The sequence below is a fragment of the Rhynchophorus ferrugineus genome, unplaced genomic scaffold, assembly GCF_030347505.1.
Source record: "Rhynchophorus ferrugineus isolate W39M unplaced genomic scaffold, kcgeb_rfMv2 rfM2, whole genome shotgun sequence".
NCBI lineage: Eukaryota > Metazoa > Arthropoda > Insecta > Coleoptera > Curculionidae > Rhynchophorus > Rhynchophorus ferrugineus.
Genome location: NW_027472581.1, coordinates 84,397,523 through 84,415,846, shown reverse-complemented (window position 1 = coordinate 84,415,846; position 18,324 = coordinate 84,397,523). Strand labels below are relative to the sequence as shown.

General features: G+C 31.8%; 1 protein-coding gene and 1 pseudogene across 2 annotated transcripts; both read left to right on the top strand.

The window, feature by feature from the left end:
- Positions 1-1,759: 1,759 nt before the first annotated feature.
- Positions 1,760-4,021, top strand: LOC143191533 (heat shock protein 70 A1 pseudogene; annotated as a pseudogene). Its single transcript, XR_013004535.1, has one exon. The product of XR_013004535.1 is annotated as a heat shock protein 70 A1 pseudogene (transcript).
- Positions 4,022-10,714: 6,693 nt separating this feature from the next.
- On the top strand, positions 10,715-12,964 carry LOC143191532 (heat shock protein 70 A1-like). Its single transcript, XM_076396707.1, has one exon. It carries the CDS (start codon positions 10,857-10,859, stop codon positions 12,801-12,803), a length of 1,947 nt encoding a protein of 648 aa, XP_076252822.1. The 5' UTR covers positions 10,715-10,856; the 3' UTR covers positions 12,804-12,964.
- The last annotated feature ends 5,360 nt before the right edge of the window (positions 12,965-18,324 follow it).

Below are 18,324 nucleotides of genomic sequence, written 5' to 3'. Positions count from 1 at the left end.
ACGGGCGGTACTTAATCATAAAGTATTTTTAGTAGACAGCGTTTCTATAATTAGCAACGTTTTGGTGAGTGCTTATGGGGTTAAATCTGAATAATTCTTTTTTATATTAAGTTATTACACTTTTGTTTATACAATTTGTGTTTATACCATATTATTTATTTATATATCGTATATTTATTTTATAAATATTTATTCTGCTTTATTTTTGTTGCTATATGACACAATGATATTCAGGTGGAAATAGTATTAAAGTAAATAAATAGCCGGTTTGGCTGGCGCAGTGGTAAAGGCGACAGGACGGTCCACTTGCGATAGTCGCTGGTTCGAATCCTGCTGGGGCACGGTCGTAAATTTATGTTTGTGATTGTCCTAGGCGAGAGTGTAAAATCCGACAAAGAAAATGATCCCAGTCACGCCAGTAACCAGGCTGGGTAAGACGGGATGGCTTCTGGGATGATTTCTAAGTTGATCACTCACCAGTCGGTAGGCTTAATGCCGAGGACTGTAGTTCGGAGCCTACGTTAAGGTCTAGTACAGATAAACCCTCGTTGGTAAAACATTAAAATGGTTCGAGACATAGTAAGACAAGTAAATTGTTTTTAATATTATATTGAATAATTTCAAAGAGTTTGACTGAATGCTTGGCTATAATTAGAGTAAGAAACAATGCAAAATGCAGCGTTTTACGAATTAAATTTTTCTTAGCATGTCAACAAGTTTCATGACTTTTAACAAGTTATAATTCTGTACCACAAACTAGTGTACTACTATATAGAATGAAGGATTTTTTTCTTTATACCTGTAATATCCCTAAATACGAAGAGTAAGAATTGTTAAGTGGCCTCAGAAATGCCCAAGTGTAATGTAATACAGTAAGTAAATATGCATGTAAATACAGCAAAATACTTGGCCATGATAATTGATGCCATGCCAGTGTGGATTTATGTTGTGTAACTATGGAGTTACAAACAAACCAAATATCAATTTGATTCCAACTGCTCAAAAGAAAGATCATCCCAGAATTATTAACGTCCCATAATATATTAAAATTGAAAACATCCACAAATATGTAAGGGTACTAACTAAACTAAAAATTGCTTTAACGGTGGTCTTACCAGGACGTTGAAAAGACAAGTACCATTTGAAGAAGTATAATTAATCTGCATGTGAAAACTGTGCCATATTTTGGGAAAAACTATATTAGTAGTTGTATTTGTGCGACACGTTTTTAAATAAAGAATTGCAACTTCTTTAATATTGATTTCCACTATCGACAGTTATTGAATTATATTTTCACTACGGAATTTATCTCTTGCGAGAAAAAGAAATTGAAATAAAATTAATATTCTGGTAACAAAAGAACCGTTGAAATTAAGTACCGCCCCTAACAAAATACATAGGTTCATAATTAAAATAATAAAGGATCCAGTATTGTAATAAAAAGGCAAAGTAGAATTCTTATCAATACGAACAGTGGATGTTTATTTTATTATATCTTTCTCTTCTGTGTTATTTATTAATATTTATATAAAATGAAATTTTATAAAAATATTAATGCAAATAAACCTGTCGTTATTCCCAGATATCCAGATATCCAAAAATGAATATTTCAATCGATTCATTCCCGCTGTTTCGACACTATTCTAAATTGGTCATCGAGAACTCGGGCGATTTTTCTAGAGTGTTCCGGAATATGCTGCAACGAGCGCTAGGTATCGCGCCGCTAGTATATAAGCGTTAGGATAATAGGCGGCTATCAGTCTGACTTGAAAATAGCTAGAGTGAGTTAGCGAAGCTATTACAGTTCGAAAAGCGTTACAAGCGAATAACCGCATTGTTATTGCCACTATAATATTTTATTGTTAAATTGTGAAATTTATAAATAGTAAAAAGTTTTAAAAAATGGTCAAGGGTCCAGCAATTGGTATCGATTTGGGCACCACTTACTCCTGTGTGGGGGTATGGCAGCACGGAAAAGTGGAAATAATCGCCAACGACCAAGGTAACAGAACAACACCTAGTTACGTCGCTTTTACAGACAGTGAACGACTAATTGGAGACGCCGCCAAAAATCAAGTAGCCTTAAATCCATCCAACACAATTTTTGATGCCAAAAGGTTGATTGGACGGAAATACGATGACCCGAAGATTCAGGCGGATCTGAAACATTGGCCCTTCAAAGTAACCAACCATCAAGGAAAACCTAAACTGCAAGTAGAATTCAAAGGAGAAGTTAAACAGTTTGCTCCTGAAGAAATCAGCTCGATGGTTTTAACAAAAATGAAGGAAACTGCCGAAGCTTATCTGGGAACCACAGTTAGGGATGCTGTCATTACCGTACCAGCATATTTCAACGACTCCCAAAGGCAAGCCACCAAAGATGCAGGAGTTATTGCAGGATTAAATGTACTGAGGATTATTAACGAACCGACAGCAGCCGCTTTGGCCTACGGTTTAGACAAGAATCTGAAAGGAGAACGGAATGTTCTAATATTCGACTTGGGTGGAGGTACCTTTGATGTATCCATTCTAACAATCGACGAAGGATCACTGTTCGAAGTCAGAGCGACAGCCGGTGACACTCATCTCGGCGGAGAAGATTTCGACAACAGACTAGTCAATCATCTATCGGAAGAATTCAAACGAAAATTCAAGAAGGATCTGAAAACTAATCCCAGAGCTTTAAGACGATTAAGGACTGCAGCTGAGAGGGCAAAAAGGACATTGAGTTCCAGTACGGAAGCATCCATCGAAATCGACGCTCTATTCGAAGGCGTTGATTTCTATACCAAAGTAACCAGGGCACGTTTCGAAGAACTGAATGCTGATTTATTCCGCGGTACTCTTCAGCCAGTCGAGAAGGCCTTGACTGATGCTAAAATGGATAAAGGTTCCATCCACGACATCGTCCTAGTAGGTGGTTCTACCAGAATTCCCAAGATTCAACAACTGCTCCAGAATTTCTTCAACGGAAAACAACTGAATTTATCCATTAATCCCGATGAGGCAGTCGCATACGGAGCTTCAGTCCAAGCTGCTGTCCTCAATGGTGAACAGGATTCGAAGATTCAAGACGTGTTATTGGTAGATGTCACCCCGCTCTCCTTGGGTATCGAAACAGCTGGTGGTGTCATGACCAAAATTATTGAAAGGAACGCCAGGATACCTTGTAAACAAAGTCAAACATTCACGACTTACTCAGATAATCAACCAGCCGTCACCATTCAAGTATTTGAGGGTGAACGTGCCATGACCAAAGACAATAATCTTCTGGGTACTTTCGACTTGACCGGTATCCCACCCGCTCCGAGAGGAGTACCGAAAATCGAAGTCACTTTTGACCTGGATGCCAACGGCATATTGAACGTCTCGGCCAAGGACACCAGTTCCGGAAAATCTCGCAATATCACTATCAAGAACGACAAAGGACGATTGTCTCAAGCTGACATTGATCGCATGTTATCTGAAGCAGAAAGGTACAAAGAAGAAGATGAAAAACAAAGACAAAAAGTATCAGCACGCAATGGACTGGAAGCATATATTTTCCAACTGAAACAAGCCATTCAAGACTGCGACGACAAACTGAGTTCTGAAGATAAGACCACTGTGGAAAGGGAATGCGACGAAGCTTTGAGGTGGCTGGACAGTAATACGTTAGCAGAAAAGGAAGAATTTGAACATAAACAGAAAGAGTTGACCTCAAAATGTAGCCCAATTATGGCGAAGTTATACGGAGCTGGGCCACAAGGTGGTAACTCGTCAACGCAAATGCCAGGAGGATGTGGTCAACAAGCTGGTGGATTTGGTGGTGCCAGACAAGGAGGACCCACAATCGAGGAAGTAGATTAAACATGTAATAAATCGATAGGATTTCATGTATTATATTCTAGATATGTTTAGTAAACATATCATTTTTGTGATACCTAATTTATTTTCTTAATTATTTAAAAGGAGACTGATTTAAATTGATACATTTTTTATATTATTTTATATTTAATAATAAAAACTTATTGTTATAAAACATGCCTTTTATTTAATTTGTAACAGTTAGTTGCCCTATTATTTAATTAAGACTGATTATTTTCATGTTGGTGTTCTACTGAAGAAAATGACACCAAATATACTACCCGTTATAACAGGCCAATTGAAAAGTCCCCAACCCGACACACAGATGGGGCTACTAAGTTTAAATCCATATGTTTCTTAGATAGCCCTAACCCTCAAAAGATACGTGTATAAATTTGACAACTGTCGGATCATTAGTTTGTGAATTATAGCATTTTGAGTGAAGCAACTTTTGGTGTTGTGAAAAAAAATTGATAAAAAGGATTTTGGCGTGTTGATAAAATATTTTTGTTTGCAGCGAAAAAATACAGTTGAATCAAAAACTTGGCTTGATGCTGAGTTTCGGGATACTGCTCCTGGAAAATCAATCATCAAGGATTGGTATGCTAGGTTTAGACGTAGTGAAATGAGCACCGAAGGCGGTGAACGCACAGGACGCCCAAACGAGGTTGTTACCGACGAAAACATTTAAAAAATCCATAAAATGATTTTGAATGACTGTAAATTGAAATTGAATGAAATAGCAGACACTCTAAAGATATCAACTGAACGTGTACATCCTATGATTCACGAATATTTGGGTATGAGAGCTCACTTTTGACCAACAACAACGACGATTTGATGATTCGGAGCAGTGTTTGCAGATGATCAAGCGTAATAAACCCGAGTTTTTGCGTCGATATGTGACAATGGACGAAACATGGCTCCATCATTTCAATCCGAAGTCCAATCGACAGTCATCCGAGTGGACTGCACATGATGAACCCCCTCCAAAGCGTGGGAAAACGCAACGGCTGCAAAGTTATGGCGTCTGTATTTTGGGATGCGCATGGAATATTTTCATTGACTATTTTGAAAAGGGAAGGACCATCAACAGTGACTATTATATAGCGTTATTGGGCCGTTTTAAGGACGAAATCGCCGGAAAACGGCCACATTTGAAGAGAAAGGAAGTGCTGTTTCACCAAGACAATGCACTGTGTCAAAAATCCATGAATTGGGCGTTGAATTGCTCCCTCATCCACCGTATTCTCCAGATCTGGCCCACCAGCGACTATTTTCTGTTCTCAAATCTCAAAAGTATGCTCTCTGGGAAGAAATTTTCGTCGAATGAAGATGTGATCGCCGAAACTGGGGCCTATTTTGAAGCAAAGGACAAATCGTACTACAAAAATGGCATCGAAAAGTTGGAAGGTCGCTATAATCAGTGTCTCACCCTTGAAAGGAATTATGTTGAATAAAAAAAACTATATTTTGCCAAAAAAATGTGTTTTACTATGGTATGCCGGGGAATTTTCAATTGACCTGTTAGTACGACCATGATTAACCACCGATGAATATTAAGCTTACATAAAAGTTGTTTGGAATGAGTTATTTATTTTTATGTTCACTAAATAGAAGACTGAGTTTTATTGAAAAATATTTCATCCATACATTAGATGTTCCATAAGAGTTATAAAATAATTGGCATCTTCGGAACATAATATTATATATTATAAAACACTATTTCCCGAATATTGGATATCCGTCGATAATATAACCTACAAGTATTTTTTTATTATCATTACCACCTATTTTTAATTTTCCATTAATTTAGCTTTCTGTTGATTTGTTCATGTTTCAGTTGGTTGATTTCAAAAGCTTAAAGACGGTAAATTAAATGTCAAACGCTTATTACTAACGTTGGAAACTATCGAGTGAAAAATGAAATATTCGCAAAACAGTCAAACAATCGAAACAGTCGATAGTCAAAAAAATAGCGACTGAAAATAGTAATTACTATTTTCTGTCAAATGCGCGGTTCGGCTGTTTTTTTTTATTCGTGATATCAGAGGAAGATGTACGAATTCTTGTCTGTATAAAATGTGAGATAGGAAAGGACGGAGATAAATGCTTGGAGTAGTTAATTTTAAATGCATTTATATTCTCCAATGGTAGTATAAGCGAGACAGAGATGCATGTATATTCATTCACGTGATAACTTTAAAAAAGAAAAGAAAAAAGATACTAATTTCTATTAACATGTAATAAATAATATAATTTTAAAGGAAGTAGCATTACTTTTATACTGAATGCTCTGTGGATGTGTAAAAAGCAATGAAATAATAACACCACAAATGTTTTATCGTGTTTTAATATATTAATTATTATTTTTAAATAACATAGCATAATAAATATAAATAATATAATATAACTTAAATAAAACCTAAGAACTAATGATTTTCAATAACCAAAACTACTAAATAAAATGTAAACGTATACCTAATCATCGAAAAATCTAATCCAGATGAACCTAAAAATGATCGTACAATAACTACCACACCCTTTTTAAATAAAAGTTTTATTTATTTTTGAACAGAAATATTTTTAAATTACTGTGTATTATCAGGTTTAACTTTTCTCCCGTGAGGCGGTTTCTTCGATCGTTAATTATTTGCCCAGATTTTGAAAAATAGAAAATAAGATTTTGAGAATAGAGGACTATTTTACGTGTAACTGATATAATTCAGGTAGCTTCATTTTATGGGTTTGCTAAAAATCCAATGGGTTTTCTAAACGCCCAATAAATGAAATTTCCACATAGTGCTAAATCTGTAAATTTGCTGCAGTACTTGGAGTAATTACTTCTTTCATACATCATCAATACATCCTTGGTCAGTAGTTTTGTGTTGAATTTCGAACTGCGGAACTATATTTCTATTATTTGAAGTTAGAATGGAAGATACCTCTTTTGTGATAACTTTTTGTATCGCCTAAACATTATTTGCAATACCAAATCCTGCTTTTTTAAATCCAGGATCTAAAAATGTAGATTTCCCGCATATTGTATTTTGTCATTTTCCCCATTCACTTGTTAAAATCCTGGATTTGATGGAATGTTGCAGTCCCCTTATTCACCATATAATTAAAGACATCGTCGGGATATCTTTCACCAGATAACTCGGTGATCATTATTTCAATGGGTTTTAAAAGTTGAACACATTCTGTTAAGATAGTCCATTCGTTAACAAATAAAAACTGTGGTGCTCTTCTTAATAGCCAACAAAATATGAAAGTAGAGTTTTCCTATCAGAAAATGTATTTATTACAAATATTTAATATACTTTATTCACCTCTTTATCGTTAATATTTTTAAAAGATATTTAATAACTGCTACTGTAAAAAAACTCTTCAAACCTTTTGGATCTATGCAATTTCTGAAACCCTTGGAACCTAATTTTAGTTTTCAAGATTTTAGGAAAAAAGTTTCGACAAACAAGAGGCTTGGACAAAAATCGTGAAAGTTTATCAAACAAATATTACCTATTATACCAGTCCAAAGTATTACCTATTATACCAGTCAAAAGCATCTTACTATTTATCATTTACAATTTAATTTTTTTGCCCTCGAAAACTAGCGTTCCAAAATGCTGCTATATTAATTTACAATACATAGTTATTCACAAGCAAACTACAAAAAAACATAAAAGCACATATATTACATATAAATCTATAAACGCATAAATTGGGCGCATAACTTTCAAGGTCGCGGGTAGGACGAAAGGCCAGAACGTTAAATATGAGTCGAATGAACTAGTAGAACCGAAAATAGTAACTAAAAGTAAACGACTGAAACAGTCGATAGTAAATAGTAATAAAATCAGTCGGACCGAAAATATCGACTGAAAACAGTAGACTGAAAACAGTTATTAGTAAAAACAGTCGAACCAAAAATCTGAACAGTCGATAGTCGATTTCAGTTGATTGTTCCCAACACTACTTATTACTCACTTATTAGAATATAAATTGTATTAACTCGGTTGAAACTGAAGCAAATCATAACGAGTGATGGCTTTAAATTGCAATTAATATGTTTGAGTGAAGTAAATTGTTAATATACACCGTTATATAATAGTAAAAGTAAATATTACATCAAATGATTACATGAAAATTCTTAAATAAAAAAACCTACCCTACCTCTATTCTTATCCCTTATTCGACCATCATCCGTTTCTCACAAAAAAAAACTAAACATTGGGTCATTTTTTGATGGGTTCAAGGGATTATTTGTTTTTGCAATATACATAATTGGCTAAAACATGGAAAAATAGTTTGTATAATATACATTGTACCGTTATATTTTCTATAGATATCTTCAAATTTACAAAAATAACCTTTAAAATGTATTTGTACACCCTATATTTAGTTTTGTAATATCAATTCTAATGTCAAGTAAGTTAAAATAATTTTCATTAAGCAATCATAATGGTCTGTGAGTAATACAATTACCAATCAATAAAAAAATTTAGTGTTTTGTAAGTACTACGCCTATGGTCTGTCTATGACGCTTGAACATTCGCGAACAAAACATTTAGCGTCTGGATTTCGTGACGTTTTATCAAAAAGATCCAGAGAATTCTGGATCTAGCTTTGAAACGAAAACTCTCACGAAAGAAATAAGAAGTATTATAACAGTACATTTTTAACTTCGTATATATTCAGTATTATTCCCATTAAAATGTTTATTTTCCGGGAAATTGATTTTAGGATATAAAATAATATACATTTATAAAATATGTAAGTTGAAGAGAACAAATCTAATTTCCGATTGAATGATTCAAGTATTAATGAACAAAAGTAGGAAAATAACAAAATTTAATATTGAAGCTACATTACCCTATAACATGAAGCAATAAAATGTTAAAGGTCTATTAAAAATATCTATATATTTTTTAATTATGAAAAAAAAATATATATATATATATATATATATATATATATATATATGTATATATATGTACATTATGAGCATGGAATCTAATGAGTATTCTAAACGTCTAACAAGGCATTTACAAATATTACTTAATTTAGTTGTTGTAACACTTGCTGTAATTATTTTAATTTTTTTGTTTTTATCCAAATGTCTTCAGATGAAATACATACATTGTCAGTATTTGTCTTGAATTTCGAGTTGTAGTACTGTATTTGTATTTTTTGATGTTAGAATGGAATATGTTTCTTTTGTGATAATTTCTTCTATCGCCACAGCATTATTTGTATTACCAAGAACTGTTTCTTTAAACCGAGGATTGCAGATAGTGGAACTTATCTCTCAAGATATTCACAAACCATAGAACGTTTATATCAATCTACCAAAAAGTTATAAAATAATAAAAATAGATTGTAAAATAGGTTTATCACTGCTGATAAAATAAATCTTAACTAAAAAGTGTCCCGACCATCATTATTTTCTTGTATTTTTAATAGCCAAGAAAATAAATTGTTGATTATTAAAGAAGCGTTTCCCTATCTGAAAATCTATTTATTAGAAATATTTAATATAAATAATAAATATAGTTTATCACCTCTTGACGTTTAATATTTTTTTACGAAATTCAACTGCTACTGCAAAAACTTCTTCATATCTTTTAGAATCGATTCAATTCCTGGAACCTTTCGAATCTAAATTTTGTCTTCAAGATTTTGGAAGGTTGTTTTGACAATCAAAAGACTTGAACAAAAATCGAGAGAGTTAGATTGAAACCAAAAAGTCAATAAAAAAATTACCTATTATTGCCATAAAAACAGGCAAAAGTATTTTACTATTTATCAATCGCAATTTTAATCTTTTTACCCTGCTACATTAACAATCTTGAAAAATATCGTTCCAAAATGTTGCTATATTAATATACAATTTATTGTTATTAACAAGCAAATTACCAAAACAAAAGCCGGCTTGATAGCGCAGTGGCGATAGGACGGTCCTCCTACTGTTGCGATAACTGCGGGTTCGAATCCTGCTGGGACATGGTCGTAAATTTATGTTTGTGATTGTTTAAAATTTGTGATTGCCCTAGACAAGAGTGTACAATCCGACAAGGAAATTGATCTCAGTCATGCCAGTAACCAGGTTGGGTAAAACGAGATGTCTTCTGGGATAATTTCTAGAGTTGGTAACTCGTCAGTCGGTAGGCTTAATGCTGAGGACTGTGGTTCTGGGCCCATCTTAAACTGTAGGTCCAGTCCAGATAAACCGCTAGTTGATAAAAGCATACTTTAAAATATACTTTAAAAAAATTACCAAAAATATAAATCTATATAAGCATAAATTCATATATTTTTGTCAAGGTCGCGGCTAGGACGACACAGCCAAATGTTAAAAATTAGTTGAATGAAACTGGTAGAACCAAAATAGTAACTAAAAGTACACGACTGAAACAGTCGACAGTAAATAGAAATAAAATCAGTTGGACCGAAAATAGCCACTGAAACTTCTGTTGAAAGTTCCCGACCCTAGTTGAAAGCGAAGATTAAGAATCCTATTATTTAAAAATAACCAGAGTTATTCCTCAAATTGCTGAAAATTGGTCTTAACAATTAGGATAAATTAAATGAGAAAAGGGATAAATAGAAAAGCTCAAAGCAAATCCCAAGTAATAATAAAGTATTGTTCGTCATTAATTTTTATAATAATAATTACTATACTACTATTCCGCTATAAAAATATTCCATTATACCTATTTTATCGATAAAATAGGATATTATTTTAAACAAGTCTAGTTTACATCGATAACAGGCGAGAACTTCTAGGTTATTCGGGAATATACGACAACGTACGCGAATCACCGCACTGCCGGTATATAAGCGGCGGGATCTGACCCGCCTATCAGTCTGACTTGAAAATAAATAGAGTCAATAAGAGAAGCTATCACAGTTTGGAAAGCGTTTCAAGCGAATAATTGTATTGTTATTGCTAATATTGAATTGTATTCTTGTATCGTAAAATTAAGAAATAGTAAACACTAGAAAAAATGGTTAAAGGTCCAGCAATTGGTATCGATTTGGGCACCACTTACTCCTGTGTGGGGGTGTGGCAGCACGGAAAAGTGGAAATAATCGCCAACGACCAAGGCAACAGAACAACACCTAGTTACGTTGCTTTTACCGAAAGCGAGCGACTCATTGGGGACGCCGCCAAGAACCAGGTAGCTTTAAATCCTTCCAATACCATCTTTGACGCCAAAAGGTTGATCGGACGTAAATACGATGACCCGAAGATTCAAGCGGATCTTAAACATTGGCCTTTCAAAGTAACGAACCACCAAGGAAAACCTAAACTGCAAGTAGAATTCAAAGGAGAAGTTAAACAGTTTGCTCCTGAAGAAATCAGCTCGATGGTTTTAACAAAAATGAAGGAAACTGCCGAAGCTTATCTAGGAACCAACGTTAGGGATGCTGTCATTACCGTACCAGCTTATTTCAACGATTCCCAAAGACAAGCCACCAAAGATGCAGGAGTTATTGCAGGATTAAATGTATTGAGAATTATTAATGAACCAACGGCAGCCGCTTTAGCCTATGGCTTGGACAAGAATCTCAAAGGAGAACGAAACGTTCTAATATTCGATTTGGGTGGAGGTACTTTTGACGTCTCCATTCTAACTATCGACGAGGGATCACTGTTTGAAGTCAGAGCCACAGCCGGTGACACTCATCTTGGCGGTGAAGATTTCGACAACAGACTAGTCGCTCATCTGGCAGAAGAGTTCAAAAGGAAATTCAAGAAGGACCTGAAAACTAATCCCAGAGCTTTAAGACGATTAAGGACTGCAGCTGAGAGGGCAAAAAGGACACTGAGCTCCAGTACCGAAGCAACCATCGAAATCGACGCTTTATTCGAGGGCATCGATTTTTACACCAAAATCACTAGAGCACGTTTTGAAGAAATGAATGCTGATTTATTCCGCGGTACTCTTCAGCCAGTCGAGAAGGCATTAACTGATGCTAAAATGGATAAAGGTTCCATCCACGATATCGTTCTTGTAGGTGGTTCAACTAGAATTCCCAAGATCCAGCAACTGCTGCAAAACTTCTTCAATGGAAAACAACTGAATCTGTCCATTAATCCGGACGAGGCAGTCGCATACGGTGCTGCAGTCCAGGCTGCCGTGCTGAACGGTGAGCAGGATTCAAAGATTCAAGACGTGCTATTGGTAGATGTCACTCCGCTTTCCTTGGGTATCGAAACAGCTGGTGGTGTCATGACCAAAATTATTGAAAGAAATGCCAGGATTCCATGTAAACAATCGCAGATATTCACCACCTACTCAGATAATCAGCCAGCCGTCACCATTCAAGTGTTTGAGGGTGAACGTGCCATGACCAAAGACAATAATCTTTTGGGTACTTTCGACTTGACCGGCATCCCACCCGCTCCAAGAGGGGTACCGAAAATCGAAGTCACATTTGACTTGGATGCCAACGGCATATTGAACGTTTCAGCAAAGGACACCAGCTCCGGAAAATCTCGTAATATCACCATCAAGAACGATAAGGGACGATTGTCTCAAGCCGACATCGATCGCATGTTATCTGAAGCAGAAAGATACAAGGAAGAAGATGAAAAACAAAGACAAAAAGTGGCATCACGTAACGGACTAGAGGCATATATTTTCCAGTTGAAACAAGCCATACAAGACTGCGGCGACAAGCTGAGCTCTGCAGATAAGTCCACCGTTGAACGAGAATGTGACGAAGCTTTGAGGTGGCTGGACAGTAATACGTTAGCAGAAAAGGAAGAATTTGAACATAAACAGAAAGAGTTGACCTCAAAATGTAGCCCAATTATGGTGAAGTTATACGGATCTGGGCCACAAAGTGGTAACTCTTCAACGCAAATGCCAGGAGGATGTGGTCAACAAGCCGGTGGATTTGGAGGTGCCAGGCAAGGAGGACCGACAATCGAAGAAGTAGATTAAGCAAATACTAATTTAGTTATATTACATATAATAAATTTTATTGTATAGAATACTTATATTAATTTTGTAATATTTATTTATAATTAATTGAGACTGATGCGACTGAAAATTTGATTATTTATATTATTTTTGGTACCAATAATAAACTATTTTAATTAAAATATATATCTTTTATTTTATACATAATATTTAGTTCCACAATAGTTGATTAAAAAATTCATAAATTCTGATAAATAATAAATCATTTAATAGTCAAATGTATGGGTTCACTGTGTAGATCTAAACAACTCTATAAGGCAGTGCCATAACGTTGCAAATTGATGACAAATAAATTGTAGTTATAATAGTAGATTTAATCAGGAGAAAATAACGCATAACATGATAAAATGTTAAATTCACTATAATGTATGTAACATATCCATTGATCTATTTTGATTACATAATTCATAATCAAACAGCACCTAGTTACGATATAACGGATATACTTATTTTAGTTTCGGTTATTTTCATTTTTTTAAAAATATCGCATTTTTTATACCTCATTTATTTACAATATATCTTACATTCGATATGCTTAATCTACAACAGTGACAGTGATTAAAGCCGGATACTTATTGACTAATGTGTTTCAAATATTAAAATGAAATATGCTTAAAATTGCTATAAATTTAATATAAAGGTCTAGTAATTTATTTTCAACATTTTAATAGTTATTAATAAACTAAAAATAATGTATATTGTCTTCTCAATCCTCTACGCCCATGATCTGAACACCGACAAAACATGTACGTTCGGGAACAAGCTTCTGTATGGTCTGGTTGGGATCTAAAAAATTCGAGACACTATCCCCTGCATTTCTCCTTTTATTATGTAACTTAATATTAAATAAGTGGAGATATACCAACCGCCTATTTTCTTATTTTGCTCTCATGAATGTCTATGAAGGAAAAAGTATTTTGGAAACATCAATACGAAAATTTTAGAAATCGGTAGAAAAAGGTAATTGAGGATTATTGATATGAATGAATAAAAGACATTTCTAAAAATATGTCTTTTCAGTAAGAACGGAATTTATAAACTAATGCATTAATTTTATAATTTTAATATAAAATATATTTTTTTAGAAATCTAATATAAAATCTTATTTCTATATCTTTAATATACTAAAAATTATTAATCGATAAAAGTAATATATATTGAATTCCAAATACTCTACGCCTATGGTCTAAATACCCACAAAGCTTAAACGTTTGGAATCGACTTTCTGGTCTATTGATGTTCCGTCTAGAAAATTCTAGAGACCGTGACAGACCTTTCCCCTTTTATCATTTTAAACTAAAACTAAATACAAATATACCAATTATATATTTTCTTCTCATCAATTTCGACCACAGGAACAAAAAGTATCAATTTTTGAAAACATTTATATGAAAATATTAAAAATCGTTAAAAAAAGATAGACAAGCATTGATATGATTATATGAATCTTGACAGGTGAATACAGACAAATTTAAAATATTTTTTTTTATTAACTAAAGCTGGATACCAATCCCATAATTTTAAAATAAAATATATTTTTTTCAAAATCTATTTATATTATTAAATATTATATATTAAAACTCTATTTATATACTTTCAATATATTAACAATTATTAATGAATAAAAATAATATATATTGAGTCCAAAAAACACTAAACCTCTGGTTTAAATATTCACAAAACTTAAACGTTCGAGATCGAGCTTCTGGACGATCCGTTTTCGCTCTAGAAAATTCTAGATTATTATTATTTGAATAAATGCTAAGTAGAATTATATCAAATATATATTTTCTTCTCATTAATTTCGATTACAAGAACAAAAAGTATCAATTTTTGAAAACATTCATATGAAAATATTAAAAATCGTTAAAAATAGTTAGAAAAGCATTGATATGATTATATGTATCTTGACAGGTGAATACAGACAAATTTAAAATAATTTTTTTCTTATTAACTAAAGCTGGATACCAATCCCATAATTTTAAAATAAAATATATTTTTTTCAAAATCTAATATAAAACTTTATTTATATACTTTCAATATATTAACAATTATTAATGAATAAAAATAATATATATTGAGTCCTAAAAACTCTAAACCTCTGGTCTAAATATTCACAAAGCTTAAACGTACGGGATCGAGCTTCTGGACGATCCGTGTGCCTTCTAGAAAATTCTAGATTATTATTATTTGAATAAATGCTAAGTAGAATTATATCAAATATATATTTTCTTCTCATTAATTTCGATTACAAGAACAAAAAGTGTCAATTTTTGAAAACATTCATATGAAAATATTAAAAATCGTTAAAAAAAGTTAGACAAGCATTGATATGATTATATGTATCTTGACAGGTGAATACAGAGAAATTTTAAATAATTTTTTTCTTATTAACTAAAGCTGGATACCAATCCCATAATTTTAAAACAAAATATATTTTTTTCAAAATCTAATATAAAACTTTATTTATATACTTTCAATATATTAGCAATAATCCTAAAATCTCCAAGTGTCAATTTTTGAAAACATTCATTCGAAAGTATTAAAAATCGTTAAGGAAAGTTAGACAAGCATTAATATGATAATATAACTGTTGACAGGTTAAATAATAACAAATTTAAATTAATTTTTGTTCTTAATAAATACGGATACTATTATGTTAGTTCCATAATTTTGAAATAAAATAAGCATTTTAACATAATCTAAAATCTTATTGATTTATCTTCAATATTTTAACACTTACTAAGCAATAAAGTGTGTACATGTAAGTGAACCTAAAAATTACCTACAAAGCTGATCTTTCGGGATAAAGCTTCTGGACGCTCCGGGAAAATTCTAGAGACCGTGACATGATTTTCTATTTTATTATTTAAATTAATTTAAACTAAGTGGAGATGTACCAACTGAGTATTTTCTTGATTTATACTCTTTAATTTCGGTTATACAAACAAAGCATATTAACATTAATATGAAGATATTAAAAATGGGCAAGAAAAATTTGAAGAACATTGTTATTATTATAACTCTTGACGGATAATAGGGCAGAGATTAAAACCAAATTTAAAAATATGCATCTTCTTAAAAAAACCGGATACTTATTGAATAATGTGTATCAAATATTAAAATGAAATATGCTTAAAATATTTTTCTTAAAATGTAAAATTTAACATAAAGCTCTAATAATTTATATTCAACATTTTCATAGTTTATATATTAAAAAATTAAAAACAATGTATGTTCTTCTGAAACTTCTACACCTATGGTTTGAAAACCGACAAAACTTCTGGACGATCGGGTTGCGATTTAAAAAGTTCTAGAGACCACACCCTGCACTTCTTTTATTATATAAATTAATATTAAGTAAGTGGACATATACCAACTACGTATTTTCTTAATTTATTATCATTAATTTCTCTTATAGGAAAACATATTTTGGAAACATTAATACGAAAATTTTAGAAATCGGTAACAAAATTTGATTGAAGAATATTGAAAAGAATGAATAATTAAGAATGAATAAATAAGACATTTATAAAAGAATGTCTTCTTAATAAGAACGGAATTTATAAAATAATGTATTTACTCTATAAATTTAAAATAAAATATATTTTGGTGGATAGAAACATATTTTAATTAAAATATTTATCTTTTATTTTATACATAATATTTAGTTCCACAATAGTTGATGATTAAAAAATTCTGATAAATATTAAACCATTTAATAGTCAATAAATAATTAAGAATGAATAAATAAGACATTTATAAAAGAATGTCTTCTTAATAAGAACGGAATTTATAAAATAATGTATTTATTCTATAAATTTAAAATAAAATATATTTTGGTGGATAGAAACAAATGTAAAATAGTTTTTTTTTAAATAAAGCCGAATACTAATGTGTTAGTTTCATAATTTTAAAATAAAATAATTTTTTTGACATAATCTAAAATATTTTTGATTTATCTCCAATATTTTAACACTTATTAACCAATCAAAAATTATGTACCTGCAAGCTATTTCTAAGTATTCTACGTCTGATGATTCATGATCTGATTGTCTACAAAGCAATAAAGCTTCTGGACGTTCTGAGAAAATTCTAGAGACCGTGCCATGAGTTTCTTCTTTTATTATTTAAATTACTTTTAATTAAGTGAAGATATACCAACTGAATATTTTCTTGCTTTATTCTCTTTAATTTCGGCTACACAAAGAAAACATATTAACATTGATATGAACATATTATAAACGGACAATAAAAGTTTGAGGAACATTATTATGAACGTATAACTTGAGGGATAAAATGTGCTTAAAATATATTTCAAATTTAACATAAAGGTCTAATAATTTATCTTAGTTACATTTTAATAGTTATTAATAAATTAAAAATAATGTATATTGTGTTCTCAATTCTCTACGGCTATGATTTGAAAACCGACAGAACTTGAGCGTTCCGGACCAAGCTTCTGGACGATCCGTGTGCGGTCTAGAAAGTTCTAGAACCCATCCCCTACATTTCTCACATTATTTAATTAATTATTAATAATTAATAAAAACCTTTTAACGATTTTTAATAAACCTTTAGAGCTAGTACCTCATTTTAAATGTTGAGTGCATCTGATTTAAATTTTTTTTTTAATATATGGCTGCTGTTTAAAATATTTAGAGAATATCGATATTTTTTTTGACCCGATATATCAATATTTTTATTTTCTCTTAAAGATATCGATATTATTCCTAGAGGTAAAAAATAGATGTTTTTTAAAAAATATCGAATTCTATGTATCGATATTTCTTACAATATCGGTCTGGTATGATTTCTAAGTTCATCATTCTTCAGGCGATAGGCCTAATTCCAACGGCCGTAGTTTGAAGTAAGGGTGTTGGCTACCGAGAAAAATATCGATATACCGTTTTCGATATTTTATTAAAAATATCGATATTTTTTCACAATATATATTAAAATTATTAATAAACATTACAATGATGTACAAAAAAAATTACTAACCTTTAAAATACCTTTTAAGTACCAAGTTAAATAGTTTATAAAAATATTAATTGGTTTTTCATAATGTTTAAGAAATATAATTAATTTTTTTTGAAAAAATATCGAAAAATGTCAGCTTTCAAAAATATCGATATATAGGTTAAAAACATATCGGCCAAAAATATCGATATATCGAAATTTTTTCGGCATTCCTAGTCTGAAGCCTACATTGAGTATAACATGCAGTTCACACAAGCCCTAGTTGGTAAAAAACAAACTTAAAAATATAAAAAACAAACAGGATTAATTGTATAAAATTTCTATAAAATTATCACTTGAATTTAATAAAAATAATTATAAGTTATTTTAATTTATCACTTATCACTTACTAACCAATCAAAAATTATGTACCTGTAAGCTATTTCTCAATATTCTACGTCTGATGATTCATGATCTGATTGTCTACAAAGCAATAAAGCTTCTGGACGTTCTGAGAAAA